At 44.0% G+C, this 26,577-nt stretch overlaps 1 protein-coding gene across 1 annotated transcript in view; it reads left to right on the forward strand.

Moving 5' to 3' along the window:
- Positions 1-4,934: 4,934 nt before the first annotated feature.
- The window catches only part of adamtsl4 (ADAMTS-like 4), a 36,627-nt gene continuing 14,984 nt past the window's right edge, over positions 4,935-26,577 (forward strand). Inside the window, exons 1-5 of the mRNA XM_040029846.1 lie at positions 4,935-5,238; positions 6,739-6,802; positions 9,912-10,498; positions 11,316-12,006; positions 24,953-25,055. Coding sequence (XP_039885780.1) covers positions 5,216-5,238; positions 6,739-6,802; positions 9,912-10,498; positions 11,316-12,006; positions 24,953-25,055 — 1,468 coding nt within the window. The 5' untranslated portion in view covers positions 4,935-5,215. The remainder of the gene's footprint in view (positions 5,239-6,738; positions 6,803-9,911; positions 10,499-11,315; positions 12,007-24,952; positions 25,056-26,577) is intronic.

The following is a 26,577-nucleotide window of genomic DNA, read 5'->3' on the forward strand; positions in this document are numbered from 1 at the left end:
AAAACACTGCTGCATGCTGCATGCATAGCTTTGGATATTATCCATAGGTCATGTGTGAAAACTGTGAGGAGGTCACCTTTGAGGAGGCACAGAGCGTCTGGAGGTGGGGCATGCAGAGGGAAAACAACGGAATATTTATGACTTATGTGGGGAAAACAAACAGCATGCTGATTTTTGTTTCAATAAAGTTTTTTCACTGTTGATGACCTTTTTCAGCCTTTAAGTGGAACAAGTAGAAAAAGTTTGAGCAGCGCTGTGTTGGAGCAAAGAGGCTCGGCTCAGTGCAGGATTCATCCTCTGTGCACCATGAAAGTTTTATAATTTCATGCCAGTACATCCGATAACTGCTGATTTATTTCAGCTTGGATGAACCAACAGATGAAACTTCTCCCTCCTCCCCACGCAGAGGTGCCTACATACATCTTTGTTGAAGCGTGTTTCAGCGCTGACTCTTCTGTAGGTCAGTGGCTGAATGTGAAATGAGCTCTTTGTTATCATTACTGGAAGAGTGTTGCAGGACTGATCCTTCCCCCGCTTCCGTCTCTATCATTTCTCCGCCCTGCTGCCACCTTTAGCACACAGCGGTCCAGCCCCGAGGCCCAACCCGTCTGCTGACCTGAAGGAGCCCGGAGCCCTCATTAACCGTAACAGCGAAATGGTCGCGGGCCTACTGTTCCTGTGCCTGAGGCTGAGGCGTGTGTGTTTTTTGGACTCAGGGTGTGTGTACATACTAGAAGTTTTTCAAGTGATTTATCACTCCCACAGGGCCCCGCTACTCTGATCTGCAGTGCTATTACTCAGATCAGCCAGCCGAGACAAATAACAGATCTGCTGCTACATATAGACCTCCCCTGGACACATGCACATACACAAACACACAAACACACAAACACACATTATCTCTGTGCTGTGGTGACTAGTTGAGAGAGACATTTTGCTAATCAGGGTCCTGCGGTTGGTGGTGCGTGTCGACAGGCCGGCATGTAAGTTATTGCTTCTCAAGGATCCAGAGAAAGATAGATAGGGAAGGAAGGAGAAGAAAGACATAGATAGGGGGCAACGGAAGGGGGGGCAAAGAGGGCTATAAGTGGTCACGGGCCAGTGGTAGCCATGGCAATGACCTCTGGCTAATTGTAGTTACTGATAGACATGGTGCTTAGAAGTACAGAGATATCCTTTACACTAATAACACACAAAACACACACACACGATGTACGTATAGAGTGTGTGTGTCCCTGTATTCATCCACTGCACCCGCGCATTTCTTGATTTTACATGAACTTGTTTTTTATTTTGACAGATCAGATCTTAAGCCCTGTCTGTAATGTTGTTTAGTCTTCAGTCATCTGCTCTTAGCGGGCTTTGAAGTCGCTAATCTCCATCACCATTGCCGTGTCCACATTGTTGCCAAGAAAAGCAGCGTGTCCAACTATAACTCACATGCACGCCCTCCTTTCCCGCTCTCGTTTACACCGTGTGGGCTCTTTGCCTCAGGGTAGCAGGGTGGGAAATGTTAATGAGGAGGTTCAAGAGCGGGATCAGAAGGGACCTTGAGTGAGATAATGTCTTACAAGTAGCAGGGGGCTGTGATGTTGGCTCTCTGGGCTCTGATCTCGAGGAGACACACTAGAAAACGAATCTCCATCATTCCTCTTTCCTCCCGCTGTCCTCTCATGCTCTGCTTTTTCTCCGAGCTGATCCTCCTCTCGTCTTTACTCTTCACATGCTCTGAACTTTCCCCGCCTCACTATTTTCAGTGGTGAGGAGATTATGTTTTTTATTAATGTGTCATGCAGCTATGCCCAGCCCTCAAGGGGCATGACACCAGCTAATAACGTAAACCAGATCCACGGATCGAGCACATATCTTTAAAAAAAAGAAAGAATGCACAGCCCAAAAATAAAGAACACAAAACAAACTCATAATTTTAATGTTTTCGTGCCTTAGATGTTGTTCATACATTAAATCTTATTTAAGAGAATAAGCGATGAAAGAATAAACAGAATGAAAGCCCATTTTCTTGTTTGTGACACTCATTCTTTCTTATTTCTTTTTGTGCAGCACATGAGGAAAAACAATGTCTCTCCCTACTGTTATTAAATTTGTCAATGTTAATAGACAGCAGATGACTACCAGTTCTTTTCCATGCAACTAAAGAAGTAATAGCTGTGTTTGTATATATACACCCTCTGCATGTGATCTAAATGACACTCTTTACTCCCACTGTCACCCTGTGAGCTGTTTGACTGCTTGGTGTGTTCTGTTTTAGAAAACCAAACCAACCAGGATGTTTTGTTTTGTTTTGTTTTTTAAATATGGTGACACATTTAAACACATTTTCCCTCGTGGGAAATCAGAAAGTCCAATCAGAAGTAAATACACCTTTGCAAGTTGGAGAAGTAAACATCGGGTATGATTTTCAGGCTCTTTTGCGGTGCACTGCGCCATAAAACATGTGGTACTGCATTAAAAGTGGCCCTGGACATGAATCTGAAAGTTGCTTTTTACTTTTTGTTTATTAGCATGTTTAATGAATAATGCTAACGTCTCTCTGTGCCCTTCATCCCCAGCTGGTTGAGGCAGATTCCTGCCCCTCCCTGACCCTGGTTGTGTTCTTTGAAGGGAATTCTTACCCCCCACTTTTGCCAAGTCCTCCCTCAGTGTGGATGACGTGATTGTTTGACTATTGTTTGATCATCTTTACTTAGAATTTAAGTACCTTAGACTCTTGTTATTGTGAAGTAGAGGTTACAGTAATGAAGTTGAATTGGTGGTACAACTACTGAAATCTTTGACGAAAAATAGACTGGACTTTACGCAGCAAACTCCATTTACCCAGTCATTCACATACACAGCAGTGCACACTTATTCTACACATATAGTGTTTTTTAAGCTAACACACAATCACACACACACACACACACTAATGGATGCATCTGGAGCAATCTGATGTTCAGGATCTCTCCCAAGGATAGTTAGACTTGCAGGAATTGCAGGAGAAACAAACCACCAACCTAACAGCTGGTGGACCACCCACCCAGTCCACCTCCACCACACAGCTGACTGTCAAAATACTCTGTTACAGCAAAAATCCTGCATTCATATCCTCTGTTAAAGTACAGAAGTATTACTTTCAAAATATATTAAAGTACCTAAAGTAAAAGTACTTGCTATGTGCAATATATAATGGCGTCATTTTAATTACCTTATTTACTGCTAAGCTTAATGTAGTAATATTGAAAAAAGTGATCAAGATCATTATTTCAAGTATTTGCCAATAGTTATTGATTGAAGGAGTTAGGAAGCGATCATAGTTCAGGTGTCATCTTACTTACCCTGGGAACAAATGTAGGCCTCAGCTTATTTTAAAGACCTAAAACTACCGTATCTCCCCAATAGAGCAGTTTGCTCGCCTCTGCTGGTTTACTTGTGGTTCCTGGTATATATATATATGAGTAGAATGGGAGGCAGAGCCTTCAGCTTTCAGGCCTGCGAGACAGACACCCTCTCTACTTTTAAGATTAGGCTTTCCTATTTTAGATAATGTAGTTAGGGCTGGATCAGGTGACCCTAAATCTTTGATTATAGAGTCCAAAGAAATTGAAATGTAACTGTCATAATGCATCTTCACTAAAGGCGAGTTCTCTTATAATAAATGGAAAATGACCAGAAAAATCTTTTTAACATTGTTATTCATAATTATAATGCTCTGTTAAGTATCCTAACACACATAGAGAGACACACCTGTATTCACCTTGTTCCTTTGCTTCTTCATTTACTTCCAGCCACAACTTGGAGTCAGATGTCTGGGAATCCACTTCACCGAGAGCCCCTGCAGCAGCTACCCTCTGGCTAAGCTTGCTGAGCATTTTCTCAACAGCTTTAATGTTTGAACTGTTTTCATTTTTGTGGAAAAGAAAAACAACAACAACAACAATGTGCTATGGATCAGCGAATTCTCGCAATTGTGTAATTTCAAGCTAAATAATATAACACATATTCATGTTTTTTTGTTGTTTTATTGGTCATTTTAGTGGCATAAAGACCAACTTGTTTATGTATTTGTTTTTTCATTTATAATTCTTGGCTGTGCCCCTAATTGTGCATGGACCTCTGGCCTGAGCTCATTGAATAATCTCGTGGGGGGGGGGGGATAAGCAGTAACCCCTCCTTTAGAGACGCCTCCTGGTACCGACTGGAAAGGTTGGTGGACTGCAACCAAACATACAGTTTTCACATCTGCTTCCAACCAAAGCTCCTGCTCTCTCTCTCAAACACACACACACATGCACACACACAGAGTGAGACCTGTGCTCAGGGGAGCCGTGTTTCTTGGGTCTATTTATCTGAGCTCCAAATTGGTGAAGCATGTCTGGTTACAGTCTTTAAATGTGATTAAACAGTTATGAGAAAAAGTCTTTTTTTTTTTTTGCTCCAGTAAGTCAACAGCCATATTTCATCCACGCAAAATAAAAACACACATATATCTCCCACTTGGAATTTGTGTCTGTAACTTTGTCAGACAACAATTAGTGTTTGTGTTGGCACAACAGTAAGCTCATAATTCTTTGTACTTCCCCCTTTAAAGTGCTGCTGCTGCAGATGCTGCCAGCTCAGGGTTGTTCCTGACAGTGTTTAGATCATTACTACTGATCAGTGTGACCAAGCACAATGGGGCATTCTTATGTTAGATTGAGCAACTAAGAAAGCGGCTCTGAGAGTTATTATAGCTCAGTCAGGGCCCATAGTGAGTGTGTGTTATGAGCGCGTTTTAGGCTGGGTGGGGGGGTGGGGGGTGTTTTTCATGTGTGAAAGAGAGGGAGAGTGTGTGAGAAAGTTGTGTAATCTGTCCATTTTTTGTCCCCCCCCCCCCCCCCCCTTTCTCTGTCTCTCTTTCTCCCGTGCCCCCCCCCTGGCGCTGTCAGGCGTCACACTAGTTTATATTAAGAACCCAAAGAAGTTGTCGAGTGAACGGCACTGAAAGAGAAAAAAACGAAACTCTTCCCACTCTCCAGAAATCACGGGGAGTGACTGTGACAGGAGGAAGGGGACAGAGAGAGAGAGAGAGAGAAGAGAGAGAGAGAAGAGAGCTGAAGTCCTCGCAGGACTTTATCACGTTTCTTTCAGGGCTCCGCAGATCGGATTAGACCACTAAACTGGACTGATAATTATTATCTGTGAGCGGAGTCGGGACCGTGCGGGAGACTCTTGGAGCATGCAGCTCGGTTTGCTGTTCAGGTAAAACTTCTTCACGTCTGCTGCACCCTGCTGCTTCTCTCGGTCTGTCCGTAGAAAACACCACATGGGAGTCTGAGTCCAACTTTGTGCGCAGAGTTGTTTCAGAAAGTTGTTTTGTTTTGTGGTAAAGTTTGTGGTTTTACGCACGATGCCCTCTTGTTGCGCACTGGGCGCTGTCCAGGTAATCTGAAAGGAATTCACCCAAAGGCGACTGTTTTTTTTTTTTTTTTAGCTCGGAGTTCCCTCTGTCTCCTCGGGGCAGATTTTTGGGAGTTTTCTCCACTGATATAATTCTCTTTCTCCCTCTGTTCCCCTGTCCCCGCTGCTCTGAGGTTATTTTACAATGTGCCACTGTAGCGGCGAGGGAAACGTGGACCCGCGTAGGGGGTCTTTACTTCGGCCTGAGCGGCTCTGTTGTGCGGGATCTTTGTGTTTTTCGGGGGTAATTGTGTAGTCTGGTGTGGGGAAACTTCCAGAGACCGCGGCGGTGCACCACACTGGGTAGAAGGGACCAATTACTCTGACTACATGTGGCTTGCGGACTGGTGATTGTGGGGATGGTTTGGTTCTGGTGGTGAGCGCTGAAAGGTCCATCTTAGCAAGTTGTTTAGGATCGTGTTCTGGCTATTTTCCTTGTCAGATGGAAAGAATTTATCCCTCTTGTTTCAATACACTTGTCTCGGTTTCTATGATAGTTATAGACAGACTTTGAAACAAGTGTATTATCTGTCTTTTTTTCCTTTTTCCTTTCTCAATGAATAGTGAGACTTCTACGACTCATGTGAGGATTTAAACTACTTTTTCAGGTGAACAGCTTTTGCCCAGCCCAGTCAGCGACTCAACATAATCCCCAGTTGTTGCTTCATGCCCAATTCAACAACTCCAAAGACACCCCAGCCATACAGCACGTCTTTGAACATCACACCTTCGAATTAAAAGTAGCTGAAATTACAAGATGATTTCGGATGTTGCAACTTATTGAGCCCGAGAGCCTGGCAGCTGTGTGTGTGTCTCTAAAAACCACATCCTCAGGGTGTGTACACGCGCAGGGAGAGGCATGCGGAGGGAAAACATGCTTGCTGTTAAAACCCATTAGTTTGTTAGCACCTCCCAGGCTTTCCCAGATTGATTGAGATGCTTGCCTGTGATCCTTGAAGGGGGAAAAAGAAACTTTTGTTCACACCCATTTGAGCCCACAGGCCACCCAGAGTGGGGGAGAAAGGGGCATAATTGGTTGGTAAAGTACACTTAGGTCACTGGAACATTTAATAAGGTGTTTGGTAACACTTGTAACACCTTTTAAAACAAATGTACACTGAAGGAAAAGTTTAAGAAAGCTGACAATCCCTCAACAGGGACTAATGAAAGTCTTTAAGTCTGAACATTATATAGCAGGTCATGGATTGACTGCGTGCTTTACAAAAGACCTCATTCAACCTGCTGATATTTTAAACCCTGTATATCTCCCACTTTTTTACCCTCTGTTCTTTGTCCCTCCAGGCTCTATGTGCTGTGGAGCTTTGTGGTGGTCACGACCTCCGTGACCAGGACTGCCAAGAGGAAGGTGAGCCATGAGCCATTAGATCGTTAAGTTAGCTCAACACAACAGTTTCACTTCAGAGGGGTGAAAGGTGACAGCAGTTGAAAGGACAGGTTCACCTTCTCTTAAACGTCACTCACATACTCATGTACACTGAAAGAGTTACAGGACATGAAGGCGTCCATCCTGTCCTTACTGCCCGTGAGGACGTCCAGTGAAAGACAAATAGCAAAATATGTAGTCATCATGCTTTATGCAGCTATTGTGAGACTTTACCAGTCAAAACTGAACAAATTAAGTGTTTTGGGGGGATTAACATTCCCTCTATGATTTACTTTAGCATCCTCGTACTGCAACTAGGCGAGAAAAGGCAGTCAGGGGAGAAATGCTGGAGCCTAAAGTTTGCAATTCACTACAGATCTCAGCATCTTTTAATTAAACAAGAACAGCAACCCTATTTTTAGCACTTTGAAGATGAATTTAACAGATGATCAGGCTAAGACCAAAGCGGACATGTGCTGCTTGGCCCAAAGATTCATTACAGAGTAAACAGATTCAGCAACACACAGCACCACATTGGAAACTAGTTGCTCATTACTGTTTTATTGCTACATTTGCAAGCTAAATAGGTTAAAAAAAAAAACCTACATTATTAATAAAACTGCTTTTAATGCCAAGCATGATGATGATGGACCTGTTGCATAGCTGTAAAAGTAGAGCCAGGTTCAGCTTTAGTTATTGGATGAGTTCTCTGTGGCATTAGCTTCTTTCAGGTGAACGTCACACCTGCGTTTCACCACACAGGAGGACAAAGATGCTTCTCTACCTATGAAGCAGCACATCTTTGGAAAGAACGTCTCTTGAAACATACAACAACCATAAGAACCAAAGCTTACTGACTTATAATGATCAGTGTTATATTCAATCAGTCGTCCAATTTGTGCGTCGCTTCGTTGACCTTTGTGTCAGACTCATCTCATTTGTACTGTATTGTACATGTGCACATTTCTTTCTCCCTTTTTTAGCATCATTTTTTATCACTTTATTCACGTGAATGTTCTTTGTAAAGAGCTGCATTTTTATCTTGAAGGCCACAAGCCAAAATGTGTCTCTCTGGCAATAAGATGAAAGCGTAAGATGAAAGAAGGAGGAAAAAGTTCTCTTCCACTGGAAACCCACAGTGCCACTAATGATTAAAGCCACTCTTTAACTGTAATCTGGCCGTGTGAATATTGTTTTAAAAAAACGGCTTTAAAGGGCAAAGTCCCACCAGTGTGATCTTGGAAAATGACTGCGCGGAGGGAAGACATATCTGCACCCCTGACTGGTCCAGGCCTGGTAGAGGAGCAGTGTCGCTGGAGTTTAACCAGTAGCTCCAGAGGTCGATGGTGGCTGCTGTGGGGGTCACTGCACGGAGCTCGTTAATGGTCCCAGTTATGTGGCAGCTGTGTTTGATGTCACTCATTAGGACAGAGCACGCCTCCCCACTTCCACACACACACATGCGCGTCTCGACCCCCTCCTCATCCTCCTCACTTCTTTCTCTTTCTTTTTCTCCCACCCTCCTGCCATGTTACCCCAGACCAAGACAGGAACTTTCTTTTTTTTATTATCTGGTGGCGAACTGGAGGATCAGAGCATGCCCGCACATGCGCTCAGGCTTACATTTGTCCCCTCTCTCCTCTGTCCACAAACAGTTTGTACAAGATGTTTACTTGCACATTTCTGCCAATTTAGACATGCATTTACACACTTGGAAATAGAGAGGAGAGAAGCAGAGCACAGATTCACGTTTTGATTCGTTCTCAATGGAAACTTTTGTTCAGCTCGCATGTTTGCAGGTCTGCCAACCAGGCCAGCGCTTCAGTTATGAAACGAGAGGAGAAACATTTCTTTATGACCACAGAGGAAGAGAGCAAAGCCTGAACTGGCACCGACATACATGCATTCACACACCTTCATATGTACAAACAAGACTGCACAGAGCAATCAGCCCTGATTTTTGTCATTTCTGCAGTGCGTCCATACGACGCCGGCTCCTCCTGCTCACAAGCTGCTGGCAGGTGCCCGAGTCTCTCCTAAGCCTCGGCGAAGGATAGTATGTGTAGGATTTATATTTTGGCCCCAGAGGAAGGAAATTCATGAGACTACAGCTCATCAGTGAACTCTGTTTCTGTGAAGAAAAAGGATTTCGAGACAGTTTGGATTTTGCAATGGCAGTTATTACTGAGTTAAGAACTTCTTTAAATTATTGTCAGGGTTTGCAAGTTTCACCCTTTGAGTCAGAGTTGCAGCTGCTGCAGTGGTTTATTGGAGCACTTTAAATTTTCTTTTACCTTTATAGACTTTTTTGACATTCAAATCTTTAAAAAACTAAATAGCTGCAGCAGTTTATTGCAACATAGAACTTAGAAATACAGTATATTAGAGTTTGTGCAATTCTCATGAGCTTGTAAGTCAAGATTTGGTACCTTTATTCTTAAACACAGAATGAACTCTCTGAGGCAGCTTTCTCACAGCGCCTGTAAGTAGTCTTCGGGAATAGTTCTCCAGACTTCTTCAAGGACTCTTGAAGAGCTCTTCTTTGGATGTTGGCTGCCTTTTGTTCTGTTCTCTGTCAAGATGATCCAACACTTTTTAGTAAAGTGGAGGTCCAGGTTGTGGGGAGGATATTTAGTGTATTTGCAGTGTGGGATCGTTGTGATGCTGAAAAATGAAGCTGTTGCCAATCAGATCCTTACCTGATGGTATTGTATGGTGGATTAAAATCGGATGGTACTTTGTTGCATTCATAATTCTATTAAGATATTAAGACCAGAGAACTTTTGTTCAAGACATCTTTAAAATTTGACAACAAGGTTTTGCTCTTTGGAAGAGTAGCTTGAGTATGTCAGTAAAGGTGATCACTTCATCAGAAACAGTTTTATTATGTTTGTTTAAATCATAAATTGTTGCTTCATATATGTCACACTTGCAATTATTATTAATATTATTATTAGTAGTATTAGTATTATCATCATCGTTTATCTTTGATACTCCTGTTTGGATTTTCTTCCGTTGAATGAGATTTTAAGATGTCTGTCTGATCTTGGCACCGCTTTTTATTGACAGCTTGTGTGTGTTTGTGTCTCAGGTGGCAGGTCGAAGGTCCAGACAGGTGTTTGAGCCTGCAGCGGGCGTGTGGTCAACATGGGGGGAGTGGTCAGAATGCTCTCAAACCTGTGGCGTGGGCATCTCACAGAGGAGCAGGAAGTGTTTACCCCCACCTCCTCCGCAGGCCCCTCCACTATCCCACTCTCCACCAAATTGGGCAGGTTATCTTCCCGGGGGCGTCGGAGATCCTGCCGTCTCACCTGTGCGTCCCTATTATCCTCCTCGTTACCCTGGGCAGCACCACCTGCCTTATCGCTCTACGTCAGTCTCCACCAATCAAAACCCAGGATTGCCTCTTTATCGGGACACACCCGCTGAAGGAGGAGGAGGGCCTCCCGTACCAGCGCAAACCAATCGATCACCTCCTTTGTACCAGCCAGAATTCTCCTCAAACAATCAAGACCCCGTGCCTCCTGTTTTCAGATCTCCCTACCGTGCGCCAGCACACGGCTACAACCAGCCAGCACGGGTCATCAGGCGACCAACCAATCCTGGAGCACTGAGAGCAGGAGGAGGGGGGAGCAGAAGGTCGGTCTCCACCAGCCGGGAGGGTTTACCTACAAGAAGGTTAGTGATTTTAAAAAAAGACCAAAAAACACAACTAATTTTACTTAAAGAGCAACAGTTTGGGTGCACCACTACACCTGTAACTCACCCAGTTGTGACGTAACAGTGTAACAAAACACCTTAAGGATGATGACCTATAAACCACCAAGTCAAGAAAAACAAGGTCCAAATTTAAGGATGCTAATCTACGTAAGCTTCTTTCCATCACAGTTATGGCACGTATCAAAAAACCCCAAAAAACAGAACATTTACATTTTGCCTTACTCAGCACTCTTGAGTTCGCTTTTTCCAGGAAAATGTCAAAGGAAGTGAGTTTTGCATCGCTGGCAGTAGCAACGGCGGTTTGTTTAGGATAAATAGACGGACTCGGTTGTTTGGATGGGGAACAACAGCATCGCCGTGGACAAAAACACAAGAAAAGATTGATCACTGGGCGTGAGGGAAGGTGTGATGTTACAAAGATGAAAGATACTGCCGGTTTGTTTTCAGAGTAATGTTCGACTGACATGTTGAGGCTTCATTCAGGTGCCATTAGTTAAACCGCTGACATTGTTTAAGCATTACAGGGTTTGTTATTATGTTTCAAGCTTTGGGAACTTGCCCATCTCTGTTTCTGGTATCTACTGTATTATTACATCATTACGTCTGTTTTTTGTCATCCAGACAGGCAAGGCATCACCCTTCCCGCTCACCACAGGCTGCTGGTTGTGTGTCGTTTATAATAAATTTACTCTGCCTCTCTGTCTGTGTGACTGCCTCTGCCTCTCTGTCTCTTCTCCTTCCTCTTCTTCATCTGCCTTTTCTTTTTGACCCTCAGGTCTTCCAGCATCCGTCCAGGTCAGTTTGGATACGGCAGAGTTCCCTTCTCTCTGCCTTTGCATCGTCAAAACCGCCAAGCTCGCCACACTGTGAACAGCACTGAAGATGCCACAGTAGTGCCCGAACAGGCTGCTCCTGAGGACATCACAGAGAGTAACAGGGGAGAGGAAGAGGAGGCTGAGAGGGGTGAAAGGGACAGGCAGGAGGAGGAGAATGCAGAGCGGGAGATTTCTGAGACACCTGCCGCAGAGAAGGTGCCCACAGTTCCCACCATCCGCCCTCTGCTGCGACCCTCTCACACCCATACACAGCACGGGAGGGCCAGAGGGCAAGTCCCACCCTCTCGTCCCTTATCACGTTCCTCGCTACCGTCTGTCTTCAGTAACCGCCAACGGTTTGACTGGAGCTCCGTCACTGCCCCACCTCCACCTGTCCCTCCTCTGTCGCGGCCCTACTCCCCTGCAGCCGGTTCACCTTTTTCCCCACCTCTCCACCGCAGCAGCCCTGTGCACAGAGACAGGGAGCTCCACCCGGCCTTCAGTCCCCAAGCTCCACCTGCCGGAGGCATCTACCCCTTACAGCACCCGCACGTCTCACACCTGGGGATGGAGTCAGGCAGAGAAGGTGGGGCTCCTCGCACGTACACATGCGCAGGGCCGGAGAAGGAGTACCGCAGGTGTTTCTCGCAGGTAAGACCTAAAGATTGTGTCCAAATCTTCACCTGTGAGTCTTCAACACACAATTAATTTTCCACTTAATTTACCGGCTTCACACCCAATCATTCAGTCTACAGTCGCGCTCGCTTCGTATGCGTGCAGTGAATATTTGATAGGTAGACTATTCTCCAGTTCCAACAGTAGCTGGTTGTCTCTGAGCACTGAGACGGAAAATGCCTGCTACTGCTTCCGCTACGCCATGCCATTTGTGTATTCTGGGATACTACCAGAACACACATTTACTCCAGTGAAACTACACAAATAATTAAGCACATGTGCATGTCTTTACAGCACACATACATGTGAGTATAAACACTGTGGGTGTTACTCTGGGCAAATGCACATCTGGCTCGGGCCCTGCATTGATTGCCGTCTTATGATTGGGGTTGCGACCTGCTCCATACCTATCAGTGCAGCACAGTGAGAGCTTTATCTGAGCAGAGAGCTGCCAAGAAGAGGAGCCAGAGACACCGTCGGGCTGCTCGTGCCAGATGGGCCAACTCACTGTCAACACACAGGTGAGAATCTGGGGTCGACCTTGCAGCAAATCAGGCTTCACTCAGGCGAGAACGCCGCACTTGATTTCACTCAATTAATTGTGAGATTTAGAGTGAATATTGCGGATAAAGTTTCCGAGCAGTACAGCAGGTATTAGGTGTATCTATGGTGCCATTTCAAGCTGACCTTACTTGTTTAAAAAGGGAAAATAACTCAAAGCACAAAGGCTCTGCACATATGATAGTATTTTCAGCCATCAGCTGCATTCAGCCTGGTAGGATTACAATTGGCAAGCTTAGACGTTTTCCACCTCTTGCTATGGCTGCTGTAAATTAACAGCAGACTTCCACACAACCTTCAGCCATCGCTGCCATTTCTCAACTATCAATCAGTCAAATCTGGTCTCTGGAGAGGGCGACAGCACATGGAAATTTACATATTTCAGCTCCAGTAGCCAATAAGCGTTAACTGTAGTCAGGCATTTATAAAAATACCTGATTTATAGACACTGTGTGATACCTGAGGATCAAATTAAAATGCTTTCGTGCACGTGGCAACAAGTATCCAAAACTATTGTTCAGTTTTCTTAACTTTAAAGAATGATTGGAATTATATGAGGACTAAACCTTAGATACATGCGTAAAAGCTAACCTCTCCCTCTGCAGATGGAGAGACGATTAAACAAAACTGAGCACTCGAATCACGGCAAAAATACCCAGGGTGACATGTGACTGGGTTATTTATTCCAGCAGGTCTATCTTAAGTGGGCGCGCAGGAGGACGTGATAAGACTGGACTCAATGAACGCTGCACTCACATGCGCGCCTACACCCTCCTGCCCCCACAGTCCACATCTACAGCTTGCTCTCATCAGAGTGGAAGTAGACACTCGAATGGGGCACTCACGTTGGCACTCACAATCCCTTGACTTTTCCCTCTGCAGATAATTTGGCAGCCTCTCTGCACTTGTCTTTTATCCCCCTATCTTTCTTTCCTTCTGTCTGTGTCCTGTTCAGTGCTCAGTCGTCCCCATTTTAAAACAGATTTAGTAGCTGGCAGAATACATGACCTGTGTGTGCCAAGAGTGCTAATAGCAGTCCTGTGATGGCTGAGCCTGACTCATTGGGTTACATATTTACCCAACATTAGCCTCTGTTTCAGCCTCTCTTGCTGCTCCAGTAGATTGTTGGTTTTATGTGTCTTAAAAATAGGTTCAAGTCCTGCTGAATGCAAGACTTTGCCCAGGCTTGTATGAACTGTATATATAATGTGTGTGTTTGTAATTCAGGGAGTGAGCCAGATCTGGAGAATGACACATCCTATTATCTATTAGGTGTGTTTGTCAAAACACGGTGTGCCTGAGGCACATTGCAAGTGTGATTGGCTGTTGCAGTGAAGCAAATGGGGAAGCAAGAGAGGGACAGAGGAAGCGAGAAGGGCCAAAGGTCAGATGTGCAAGATGTGTGCGTAAGTGTCAGAGCGAGGGAATAAGGGGAGGGTGGTAAAGGAAGTGACGCAGTTAAGTAGTAGTGAAAGGGAGTACTGTTTTTAGAAAATGTGCCCATAGTAGTGGGAGGGCGAGCCAAAGGGCAAGGGAAGTAAAAAGGTGGGGAGGGAGCAAGGCGGTGAAGACAGAGAGATGGAAAATGAATGAGTGTTTCGGTGTGGAAGGATGGGGACAGAGGTGTAGAAGGAGGCGTGGTTCACTGAAGCAAAACAATTGACTTGGATGGAGAGGAAGAAAAAGATTCTGCTGGAAGACGAAGTTTGTGTCAAAGGAAGAAACAGATTCATGGAAAACTTTGTGTGTGTGTGTGTGTGTGTGTGTGTGTGTGTGTGAGCAAGAGAAAGAGTTTGGGTTCGTGTGTGTGTGTAACAGGAGAAGAAGTTATTCTGTGTGAGGAAGAGTGGAGGAGAAGGTGAAATTTGAGAAGAAGAAGAGGGGAAAAAGAGTTAGAAGCAGACGCTTCACAAAGACACCTCCTGTCCCTTCCTGTCCGAGGTCTTTCTAGTAAATTTCTGCGATCGTCTAAGTGCTCCATCTTGTCTCGGTTCCTCTTTCTGTGCTTTACATGAGCGTAAATATTTATGTAGAATGACTAACAGTGAATATTTCTACATCAGCAAGTCAAGGAAGCGATCCTCAGACCCAATGATGTCATTTATAGTCACGACCGGCAGGACATCCACATCGCACTTTCCAAAAAACACAGTTTTATTAGTCCTAGTTTAGTGTCCTCTCTCTATATCCAGTTTCCTCTTAATTTATTGTTCTTGTCATTGACCTAAACCAGTGTTTCTTCCTTTACTGTATTCCTCAATTTGGAAGCCAAGATAAACTTCAGTCCTCGCCAACAAAAGGCTCTGAGGTGAGATTTAAGGTAAAGGTTAGAAAGATGAAATCAGAAAACTCCTGCAGTGGTTCTGTGCCCACCCGTCGGTTACAGAGCCACAGTTTGAGAACCACAGGCTTAAAGCAACATTATTCATGACCCTCCTCAAACCAAACTCTTCATCTTGATGAGACAATAACACAAAAGATAATGCATATAATGCTTTTATGTATTAAAATTTCACTGATTTCACTCCTATATCTGAACCACTTCCACAGCACTGTGCAAAAGTGTTGCACCACCCCTCATTTCTTTACAATTTGCTAGGAAAATGCAAAATAGTATTGATTTATTACAACTAGGGGTGCAACGATACTCGTATCGATATTGAACTGTTCGATACAGTGCTTTCGGTTTGGTACGCATATGTATCGAACAATACAAAATTTGTAATTTATTTTATCAACTTTCCTTCTGACGATGCTGTCTGTGTTGAGCGCTCAGTGAATCTGCGTTCGACTACTCCGCCTAGGCTGCACTGTCGAGCGCAGATCCACTGAGCGTTCAACACAGACAGCATTGTCAGAAGGAAGAGCGCAGGGCAAGCTAGCAGACAGAAGTTAAGCTCCCGTTGCAACATGGCAAATTGAACCTCCCCCGTCCTCATTCAGATCTGGCGTTTGAAATTATTTTGGTTTTCATGTGACGTATGACCCTGAAGGTAAGCACGTCATGGACTAAAGTAAAACAGTATGTTGGATGTGCCACGCAATGCTCAATTACATGGGTGGGAAGTAGTGTGTTAGTGCAGTTAGCTCGTTAACGTGTTGGCCGTCTAGCCCCACGCACGGGGCGATCAGGGGTAGCTCGTTAACGGAGATTTGCCGTGTTGTGGCGTTAACGTCATTTCAACGAGATTAACGCTGACAGCACTAGTGGGAACACAACGAATATGACTGCACATTTACGCCGACATCATCCTAGTGCAAAGACAAGTGGAAGCAGACAAAAACAACAAGCATGCATGTTACAAACTTTACCCGAGTCATTTAGACAGCCGTTAGCACATGATTCTCCTTATGGGGACCTGATATGTTTAATATTGTGGCGAGCTCAGACAAGGAGGAGACGGAGGTGTCATTTGGTCTTGCTTCCCGTGAGCTAGCCAGGGAGCACAGCCGTTTATTGACATCCGCTACATAGCCCCCACCTAAGGGGTCAGTCGTCCCCGACGACCCCATTACCCCACACAAAGTCCTGCAAATGTCCAGGTGCCTTCTTTTGGTGCACCGACCGGTTACGACCGGCGGGGGAAAAGTCACTCGGGTCAGAACATGGGGTGCCACCATCATCCCACTTCTGACACCAATGTGGCGAGCTCAGACAACGAGGAGACGGAAGTGTCGTTTGGTCTTGCTTCCCGTGAGCTAGCCAGGGAGCACAGCCGTTTATTGACATCTGCAGAAGAACACTGCCGCTAGCTAACTGCTCAGCGCGGCAACCGCACAGCAACAACAACAACACACAGGGCGCCCTCTGACCCCGGAAGGACACACCGTCGCAGCGAGAGGGCGTCACCCGTCACTATGGCAACATAAACAAAACATAACTGTACAAACAGAACCCCGAACAGCCCTGACCCGCTACAATATGCTGCTGAGAATATAGCCCAGAAGAAGCGTATAGTATTGCTTTTATTTTGGAAAGAGCCAAAATAAAAGTATCGAACCGAACCGAACCGTGAATTTTGTGTATCGTTGCACCCCTAATTACAACATATACAAACATACCTGGAATACTTTTGGTACTGATCCCCAACAGCACTGGCAGAAATGCTGCCCTTTCATAGACGGCTGTCGTCCCTCTCTCCTGACCTCCTCTGTACATATTATGATGATTAGAAACACAGATTTTTCAAATTTAGATTAATCACTCCATAAGTTTCCAGTAATTTTCAGCTAGGTTCTTCTGTTTGCTGTACAAATAAGTACAATTTTATTCTGGTCAAACTGCATTTTTTCTGTATTGTCAATTAAAGAAATAGAAACAAATAAGATGGTTTTCTAACAGGCTGCTAGAAACAAAGTCCCTAAACATATAATTTAATATGGTTCTTTCCCATTTTGTGTGTTATGTGTAAACACAACACTGGTTCATCCTAAGTTAGGGGCTTTTTTTCATGGTTGAATGATTCATAGGTCAGTGTTAAGTGTCTTAACAAACTAAAAAAAATCCTCTGAAACTGATCTGGTACAGGGAGTGGACTGAAAATGGGGAACTTTGAAAGATTTTCTAAACTATCGCTCAAAACCACCAAAAAAAAGTAGTCTGGTTCGTTGGAAGCAAAATATAAAGAAATGAGGGGTGTTTCGAGACTCGACACAGACACAGCACTGTGCGTTCTGGCCATCAAGACAAGCACACTCCTGTTTTCAGGCTGCTGCAGCGAGTCAGATGATCTAATCACACTCTGTCATTACAGAAGTGGTATTAAACAGAAAATATATTATGACTAACAGAGCTGAGGGGCCACACTCCTCAGCTCTAATGAGTGTGCGCTGGCCCTGCCACGCTCACTGCGGTTCCCAGGAAGTGACAAACGGGCCCAGATGTGCTGGGTTGTGGCATGAAACCACACAGACTCATTCACAGGGATCTGAGCTTTATGTGCTTTAGTGCATTAGCAAGCAGAGCTACCTGCTTTTCTAGAAAAAAACAAAAAAAGCAGGTGCTGCCTGCTTCGCCTGCTTTTAACAGCTACTGCGTCCTGATTACTTTCATGTTCCTTTGATCTCTTTCGGTCTGTGTTTAGTTAGCTCCCACTCGAGAGACGTAGCACTCGAAGAATTGTGAATTAAAACCACAGAAGTATAACTGCCAAAGAAAAAAATATAACTTTAGAAAACTTTTATTTGGTGCAAATCAATAAACTTTTAAAGCCTTTTTTGATCAAATTTGGCTGATGGCTGCATGCTTTCAAGAATTTCAACATTAGTTAACAATGTAGGTTGTTATTTGTTGGGTTGCGCACTTATTTGCACAGTCATCCAATGAAATGCAGTTTTGTCTGATGCCTCCTCCATCTCCCAGCATGCTCAAGATGACTTTTAGCATCAGTCCTCAGATAACTAGAACTAAACTTAAAGTTAAAGCGAGAGTTGAGAGAGAGAGAGTTGTAATAATCTCACCATCTACGTCTTTGTTAAGATAATCAAGTAAATGTTGAAGGAAATCAAGCTGAAAGGCTCATTAGATAAAAACAAGGACATAAATATATATTACAAAGTCATATAGAAGATGTTCCAGTAGAAACAATCTTAATGCCATATTACATCACCCTCAGGGACATCTCAGCTCTTAAAGATGAATGAAATTAAGCATCAGCAGCTCGGAGGTGAATTCACAGAGAGATCAAATATTTCCAGGTTCAGACGGTTGGACTCTTGCTGCCTCTGTCTCTCTCTCTTTCTGAGGTCCAGGTGTTATTAAGAAAGTGAGGGTGATTTCTAGGTATTAAAAACATTCTGGTTTAAAAAATATGTTGTGGATTTGTAGAGCTGCTACATGGAAAGTGAAGCATGGAAACTGGCATTTCAGTGCTTTGAGCACAGCTTTGGACTTGTTTATTGATCTTGTGGCCACAGTGTTCTTTTCTTTTCTTTGCTCAAACCCACATTTCTCCCGAGGACAGCATCAATGTTTCTCGCCATTCTCCCGCCTTCATTCGTTGCCTGTTTTTTGATTAGTGAGAAGTATTTCCTTTAGGGGACTCATGACATCCCCCACCCCGCCAGGTCATAGCTGAAAGCTTCCCTATGAAGAGGCGGCACACGGCCTCGGTCACAAGATTAGGCACAGAATGTTAATCACTCGGGACAAACCTATACACACACATATGTCAGCGTATGTCACGGATTTGCATGCACGCAGAGACTGATTAGTCGTGCTGCATGGTGATTCATGGCTGCAGGGGCCGGCCGTCAGTTGTTTTGTCTGCATTGTGCTGCAGTCATGCTTGAGGAATGACCGGCCAGCCTTAACCTGTATTCAGGCGATTTTGCCAGCTGTGCAGGCGTGGGCTTCAGTGGTGAATAAATGAGCAATGAGCAAGATGATAGGAGTGTGTCTTCAGAGGTTTCTCTGCTGAGACACGCACGGCGCTAAAGGTAGATCCCGACCAAGCTGCGGTTTGGCCTGTGTTATTGGTGGATTTCGACCTGTCACTTGTCAGTGTCAGAGTATATCGTGTCCATTATGCAGCAGTATAAAATTTCTTTAAACATAACAAAACTGTGAAAGGTGTTAGAGGTATTTATCCAGCCTTCAACTTCATCTAATTATCTGGGCAAGAAGAAGGCACAGAGAACAGACAGTCTGACAAAGGATTATATATATTATACATATTATATATACACACAGAGGTGAGACACAGGCACAGGCAGTAATTAAAGTCAGACAGTTGCAAAAGACGGAAAAGAACAAAAACAGAAAGTAAAACCAAATCAAGATATGTGAGAAAATTTACGTTTAAAGTGAAAGTGACAGCAACTAAAAGACAAATAACGGAAACAAAGAGACATTGAAAAGTTAATATACACCCTTTTCAACTTAATAAAGTATGAACATTCATATTGATACACCAGAAACCTGCATCTGGATCCAGTATTGGTCACAGGGCTGTTTCCAGGATTTGTTTGAACTGGGGTGACGTGTCGAGGATCAGAATATTTAATAAGAAATTCAATCATTTAAAGTGACTAAAGTAAACATACCCCTTATGCCGAATGACACTTTTTAGATTCATATACAGTATATAATCAGATCATAATTATTGATTTATGTGTATTCATTGATGTGTATATCACTTAAACGTTCCAGCTTATATAGTATATAAGTATGTAAGTATGTATCTTAATGGATAGGTTGATCTAAAACAATGCAGGATTTGGATTATTTGGATTAGCAAAGTAATAAACAGAAGACAAATAAATAAGGTTTAAAATAAATGCTATGGAGAAGAAAATACAACATTTGAAGTAAAAGCAGAAAGTAGCATAGCAAAGATTACCCAATTAAAGGAAAAGTACTTCAAACCTGTACTAAATAGAAAATCTACTAAGTGGCATTCCTAATGGTCCTGTCCAAGCTTTTATCCAATGGAACTGCCCAGTGTAAGGTTAACAGTACTATAGTCCAATGGCATTGGTCAGGACGGTGCCAGACAATCTTCCCACAACCCCCAACTACCATCACCACCTATTCATGAACGATCAGTTGGGCTCCTTAAACCTTAATTCCTAAACAACATCCTCACTTAAAATTAAACATCACGTTTTACTTTTCTAAAACTTCTAATTTTAACTTGGATACACAGAGTTTTATGTATTTTTGTGCTACTTTCCTTTAACAAATGCGTGCCGAGTATGGAAAGTTGAGCACAAATGCTCCAGGGACTGTTAATGATGACTATGATGATGATAATGAGCATTATTATTATTTAAATCCTTTATTTGAACAGACTGAGATCTCTTTTTCAAGAGAGACGGGTGTACAGAAATCACACACACAAACCGATACCGACAGCCACACAATGAAACGACACATTATACGTGATTACAAATAAAACATTTCTTTTAAAAAATATCGTGAGCTGGCTTAAAGCAAAAGGTTCCATATTTTGTTCCTCTGCAGAACTCATTAGTGTAGTCTGGGTGTTTGTTTCACATTCGAGTGCCGATGTGTGATCGGGACTTTGGCTTGTGTGGCATTTTTGTGAGTGTGTGCAGAACAAAGCCGTCACCCCGTCTGCTCCACATGTTCTTATATATGCTGCACACAGATCTCCCCCCCAGCCTGGGCAGTAAAACACATCTATAACCTTCACAGCTACCGTACAAAAAACACTAACTGTCCCTCTTTCTCCAGCTGCATTCACTTTACTCTCACCTGCTGCTATACGCTAATCTGTCGCTCAGTCGCAGACATTCTTTTTGATCTCTTGCCTCATTTCTTTTGTGTTTACAGCACAATCTCTGAGCTGCTCTGACTTTATCAGATATGTTTGGTAGTATTTAATTAAACTCGGCAGCGAGGGAGTGGGAAAGTCCACTCTGGTAGAATTTGAGTCTCATATTAGTGGTTTTGGCCTTCATTTCTGTAACACAGCATTTCTTAAGTTAATTGCTGAGATCTGTAATCTGCAAAGGAAATTAAACACGCAAAGAAACAGAAGCAATCAGATGATAATCAAGGTGTTACACAAACCCACCGGTTAACCTGATCTGTGTGGGAATCTCTCCATCTATCATTCCTTATCTTGAAAGTGTTTTTGCCTTGTTGGCCCATTTAATAACCTCCTTTTCCCCCCTCCATCCCTTATGAGGAGATTCGCCCCTCGCCCTGTACTCACAGTATACCACTCCTTACAATTACACACAAATTATCCTCCAGAACCATGAAACACCAGAGAGCACGTCGCCTTCTCTCTTCTGCTTTTCCCCTCAAACCGTCTCCGCTTTCCTCCCCTCTCCGTTCGGTCCATTGTCTTTCCTGACATCCTTACACACCCTATACTTCTTTTTTTTAGAGCAGAATCCACTCCTACCGCCTTACATTCTTTCTTTTTACATTCCTTTTCCCTTTTTTTCTGTACTGTAGCATCCCACGTCTGCACACTACACCCTGCGCACATGTGTGTTTGTTTATGGGGCTGTTGTCCGTTTAATGTTTGCAGGCGAACACATATGCCCTGCGACATGGAGCATATCCAGTTTAAAACAGGGCTCTGCTTGTTTATGTGCAGCAGAAATATTTACAACCAGAACCAACTGTGTTTCACACACAAATCTGGGCAGATTTGCACGGTCCCCTGAAAACATAAGGTCGCATACGTGCGCTGACCTTTAAGGAGCCCGTATTCGGTTCTAAATTCAGTGGATGTGGCTCGACACATTCCCTTATAAGCGGCCTTAACCAAATGTGTATCATATCACCCATAAATTATGCCAGGTTAAGTCTGTTTTTTGAGCAGCGAGGACATGCGGTAAGCCGTACCACATAAAGTTTCATGAGCTGGTTTCACACTTTGACAGAGGGGAAATACGAGACATCGCAGATACACACACACACACTCACACACCAGTATGAAAATGCGGGGGGGGGGGGGGGGGGGGGGGGGGGGTTCAGCATCAGAGAGTGCATGCTTTGATGGTTTATCCATGAGACTCTTTTACACTTTGTCGCAGAGGATGGTTCACGTGGGAAATGTTGCTCTGTGTGTGAGTCTGAACCTTAGTATTCGCTCTCCCCAGACGAGCTGCTAGGAACTTTCCAGCTGTTTGTGACAGCTGTGTGTGTGACGAGAGGTTCAGAAAAAAAAATACAAGAAAGAAAAAGAGGAACGAATCAAAGAAAGTAAGAAATGAAAGACAAGAAGATTGCAGAGCTGACAGAGATTAGAGTTCCAAGGAAATCTAAGAGCTTCGTGTGTGTGTGTGTGTGTGTGTGTGTGTGTGTGTGTGTGTGTGTGTGCGTGTGCGTGTGTGCGTGTGTGTGTGTGTGTCCAAACTCCTCGGGCAGGGTGATTGTGGTTTACCACAGAAGTGACACCTGATGAAGCTGGTTGGAGTTTTAAAACCTGTTATTTAACTAAAAATGAAAACAGTGTAAGACTGCTCTGCTACGAGTAAAAGCAGAGAGATATTACTGACTAAATGCACTGCCCTGCACGTCTTTTAGATGTTGATCGTATCTGTGGTCATTGATTTATTCTCCAACAGGACAGTGATGCCAAACACAGAGCTATCTTCAGCAAAAACAAGAACAATTAGTTCTGTAGCAGGTGGTCTGGCCCTCACTGAGCCCTGGTCTCAGCGTGATGTGGTCAGTCTGGGATTGTGAGCTCTCCAACTTTAACACACTCACCAAATACCTTCAAAAGCTGTGCAAGTGTACCAAAGACAAGTGGCACTCGTTTAAAGGCAAAGGGTGTAGTTTTTTTCATTTTTACAGCACTTTTCTGAAGGACTATTGATAAATGCAGAGTGATAAGGATTATTTTTTTAAAACAAAATATCACAGGACTGTGTTCAAAGGAAATCATTACATGGCATCTTAAAATTATGGATCCTGCTGGCAAGTAACTTATCAAACACACTTTAAAGGCTGATTCTGTTCATAACATTTATGGACAGAGATTCAAGGCACAGCCAAGTGGCATGGGCTTTTTGGTTTGGTGGCCTCAGGATCACCTCTCTTTTGGAGGATGATGTGGTTCTTTTGGCTGGATTACGTGGCGAGTCTACACTCTCAGTTTCCAGCCAAGTGTGAAGCAGCAGGAATGAGAACCACCTCTCCAAGTCTGGTTCTCAGCTGGAAAAGGTTTCAACTCTGGGAGTTGCCCAAAGTGCAGGGGTCTAAGTATCTACATTCCAACCCTCACCTATGGCTACAAGACATGAGTAATGACCTACAGAATGAGATTGTGGATACAAATGGTGGAAATGAGCTTCTTCCGAAGGCTGTGTGGGCTCTCCTGTAGAGATAAGGTAAGGAGCTCGGGGAGAGGCTCAGAGGAGAGCAGCTACTCCTCCATTTGAAGGAGCCAGTTGAGGTTGTTTGGTCATCTGACTAGGATACCTCCTGGACACTTCTTAATTGAGGTGTTTCAGGTATGTCCTACCAGGAAGCAACCCCATTGTAGACCCAGGGCACTCTGGAGAGATTATCTCAGCCTGCTCGGGAATGCCTTTGGCTCCCCCCACAGGATGAGCTGGAGGAGCTGGCAGCAAGAGGGAGGTCTGGGCATATCTGCTTAGGTTGCTCCCTCCGAGACCCAGACCCGGATAAGCAGCAGAAAACGGATGGATTGATAGTAAAGCAAACTCTCCTCCTTTTTGACTACAGTGGGAATCATAATTTTAAAAAATGAGCTTTTTGTCCAGCACAACTTTAAACCAGTGGCTTAATTCCTAAAATCATCAGGAAACTATTCATTGAAGCCAAAGAGCAAATGAGATGAAGAGTTATATTATCTCTTAGACTTCCATACAACTGGAAATCTTTTTGCAGTCAGTGGAGTCGCCTCCTGCTGGTCATTAAAAAGACTGCAGCTATAAGACACAACCTGGAAGCTACGTCAATCTTTATGTCTGGAAATGAGTAATTGCACTTATTGTGGCTACTTCCTCCTATTTATAGTCTTAATTCTAAGTAAGGCTAACTGACTTCTTATTAATTAACTTGAATCAATGAGTAAGTGGCATTTTAAAGTTATGACAAGTTAAGGCTGAGCATTTACTGTATAACCATTTATAACCAGGCAGGTTTCTAATGTGAGCCATGGACTGAGGCCCTTTTCGTAAGGCATTAAAGATGATTAATGCGGTACAGTGAAGAAGAAACTACAGTCTAATACAAATATTTGAATTTACTTTTTGACTCCAAATATTTTTCCTGATTAGCGCAGCATTTAATGGTTTTTCTTCTTAAAAACACTTGTGTGTGGACTACAGCAAACCTCAGCGAGTCATAGCCGCTGCAGTGTAAACCAGCAGAGTTGTGTCTGCCTGATGTCTCAGCTGTCGTTTAAGTGCATGTATGATAAAAACTGTTTCCACTATACGGCTCCACAAGGACCCTTCTTGAGCGAGCACAAGCTGGACATGTGTTCTTACACACAAGCATAGACACACACTCGTACATGTGCTCACACAGTCACTCACATTCTGTGGCCATGCACCGAAAGCCACGGTGGATTTATGTGAGCAGCCGTTTCCAAAAAATCTATTATTTCCATATGGTTCTTATACTCTCGCACACTGGCCAAAGCAGCATGGGGAGTGCTTGTGTGAGTTTTTCTCCATAACAGCATAGCGTGTTTGTGCTTACCTCTGTGATGTCAAGTTAATTCTTCCCTTCTTTACTAGCTGCTTGTCCTCAACTGTTCCTCACTCCACCCTTACTTCCCCCGGGGACTAGGAGAGAAACAGCCCTCTGTGTAATCTGTTGTCTTTCACATCAGTTCAGTTTGTGGCATTAATTGTTTGACCTCTCTCTCTCTCCGTCTGCTTTGGTGTTTCTGTCCTGCAGGTGTGCCGAGGAGGTGCGCTGGACTCCAGGGCTGAGCAGTGTGCGGCCTTTAACACCAAAGAGTTCATGGGTCGATTGTACAACTGGGAACCTTTCACTGAGGGTGAGAACTGAGTCAACACACACGGTAGTTTAGTGGTGAGCTGCACAGTGCTTCAATGTTATAAAAGGCTTATTGGGGGAATTAAATGGTATGATGGGGGAGGCGGGGTTGGGGGGAATGTGTGTTTGAGTGAGTTAAATATGTCTCTGGTATGAGTGTGTCCCGGCTGACCTGCGCTGCTTGCCCAGCCCACCACAATCCCCGCTCTCTGTCGTTTGAGCAGGCCAACATCTGCATGCAGCTTCGAGGGTGGTGAGAGTCAATAGAAACAGAGAATGACTGGAACCCAATCTGCTTTGATTCTTTGCACTGAACACTTTCCCTCCTCTGTTTTTCTTCTCATTTGTCCAACATCTCCCTTTCTCCCCTCCTCTCCTGCCAAGTTTCTCCTCCCAACTATGACTAAGCACACGGATTCCTACTGAGTGAGATAAAGAAGGAGAAAGAAGGACGGGGAGAGGGAGGTGAGAGGTGATGGGATGCGAGTGTTTTGTCACATGACCGCTGGGAGCAAACGGAGACAACGTGGCTTGCGTGCGTGTGCGTGCGTGTCTTTGTTTCTTCACACAAAAGTGTGCAGCTCCGTGTGTTTGTTTACTCTTTGGTTAAATGTGCAAAGGTTCGCAGCAGTGGAGCTTGTCTTTGTTTTCCAATGCTGGAGGCAAAGAAAGAGAAAAGGCTCAGCGGATATTTGAGGAATTTGAGCGAATAGGAAGGGTGAATATTGCTTGCATGGAGCTGAGGGAATCGAGGAGGGAAAGAGAAGAGAGAAACACAGCTGTGGGATGATATCAACAGTATTTGTCATTAGAATTAGAAATATGTGCTTGAGCCTGTGTGTATTTGTGGTATTAACATATTGGCAAGAGTGCTTGTGCTCTAGATGAATAGCTTAATGGATCTCAGATAAAACAGAAACAGGGGGGGAGAAAGCGTTTGCTCATTCGTGTTTGTGTGTCCGTCTGTCTTTGCACTTGTGATTACTGGATGAGCTGGATGAACTCCTTCGACCCACACAGACACTGGGGGAAGCACAGACCCAGTAACAGTAGATCAGCAACACCACCCGGCCTGCACACAAGTACATTAGTTTGACAAATTTTGTCAAAAAGAAATACACAGTTAGCACACTAGTCCAAATATAGACAGCACACACAGCTGAGAACGTCGAGTCAGTAGAGTTTATTCATTAAAGCGGAGCACGACACGCGATCAATACAGTAAAAGTTAAAGTAGCTCCAGTTAATAGATTATTTAATGGAGCAGATGAAAGCAGTTCAAAGAGTTCTCCCACTGAGTGTTTTATCAACTTCCAGCCCACTATCTTGATTTTCCATCCTGTTTAAGTTTGCTGTTATCACTCTTGTTTTTGGTCGCAGCAGGAAGCTGTTTTTAATCTTAAAGCTCCATAAACCGACTGTTTATGGAGCTGCTGAATACTGTGGAGCAGTCGTGGAATCAAAATAGGCTGCATGCACTTTTGATTGAGCAAGGACCCCTATGGCCAAAAGAAACTTCTTTT

This window comes from Simochromis diagramma, unplaced genomic scaffold (genome assembly GCF_900408965.1).
Source record: "Simochromis diagramma unplaced genomic scaffold, fSimDia1.1 OVJJ01000361.1, whole genome shotgun sequence".
Taxonomy (NCBI): Eukaryota; Metazoa; Chordata; class Actinopteri; order Cichliformes; family Cichlidae; genus Simochromis; species Simochromis diagramma.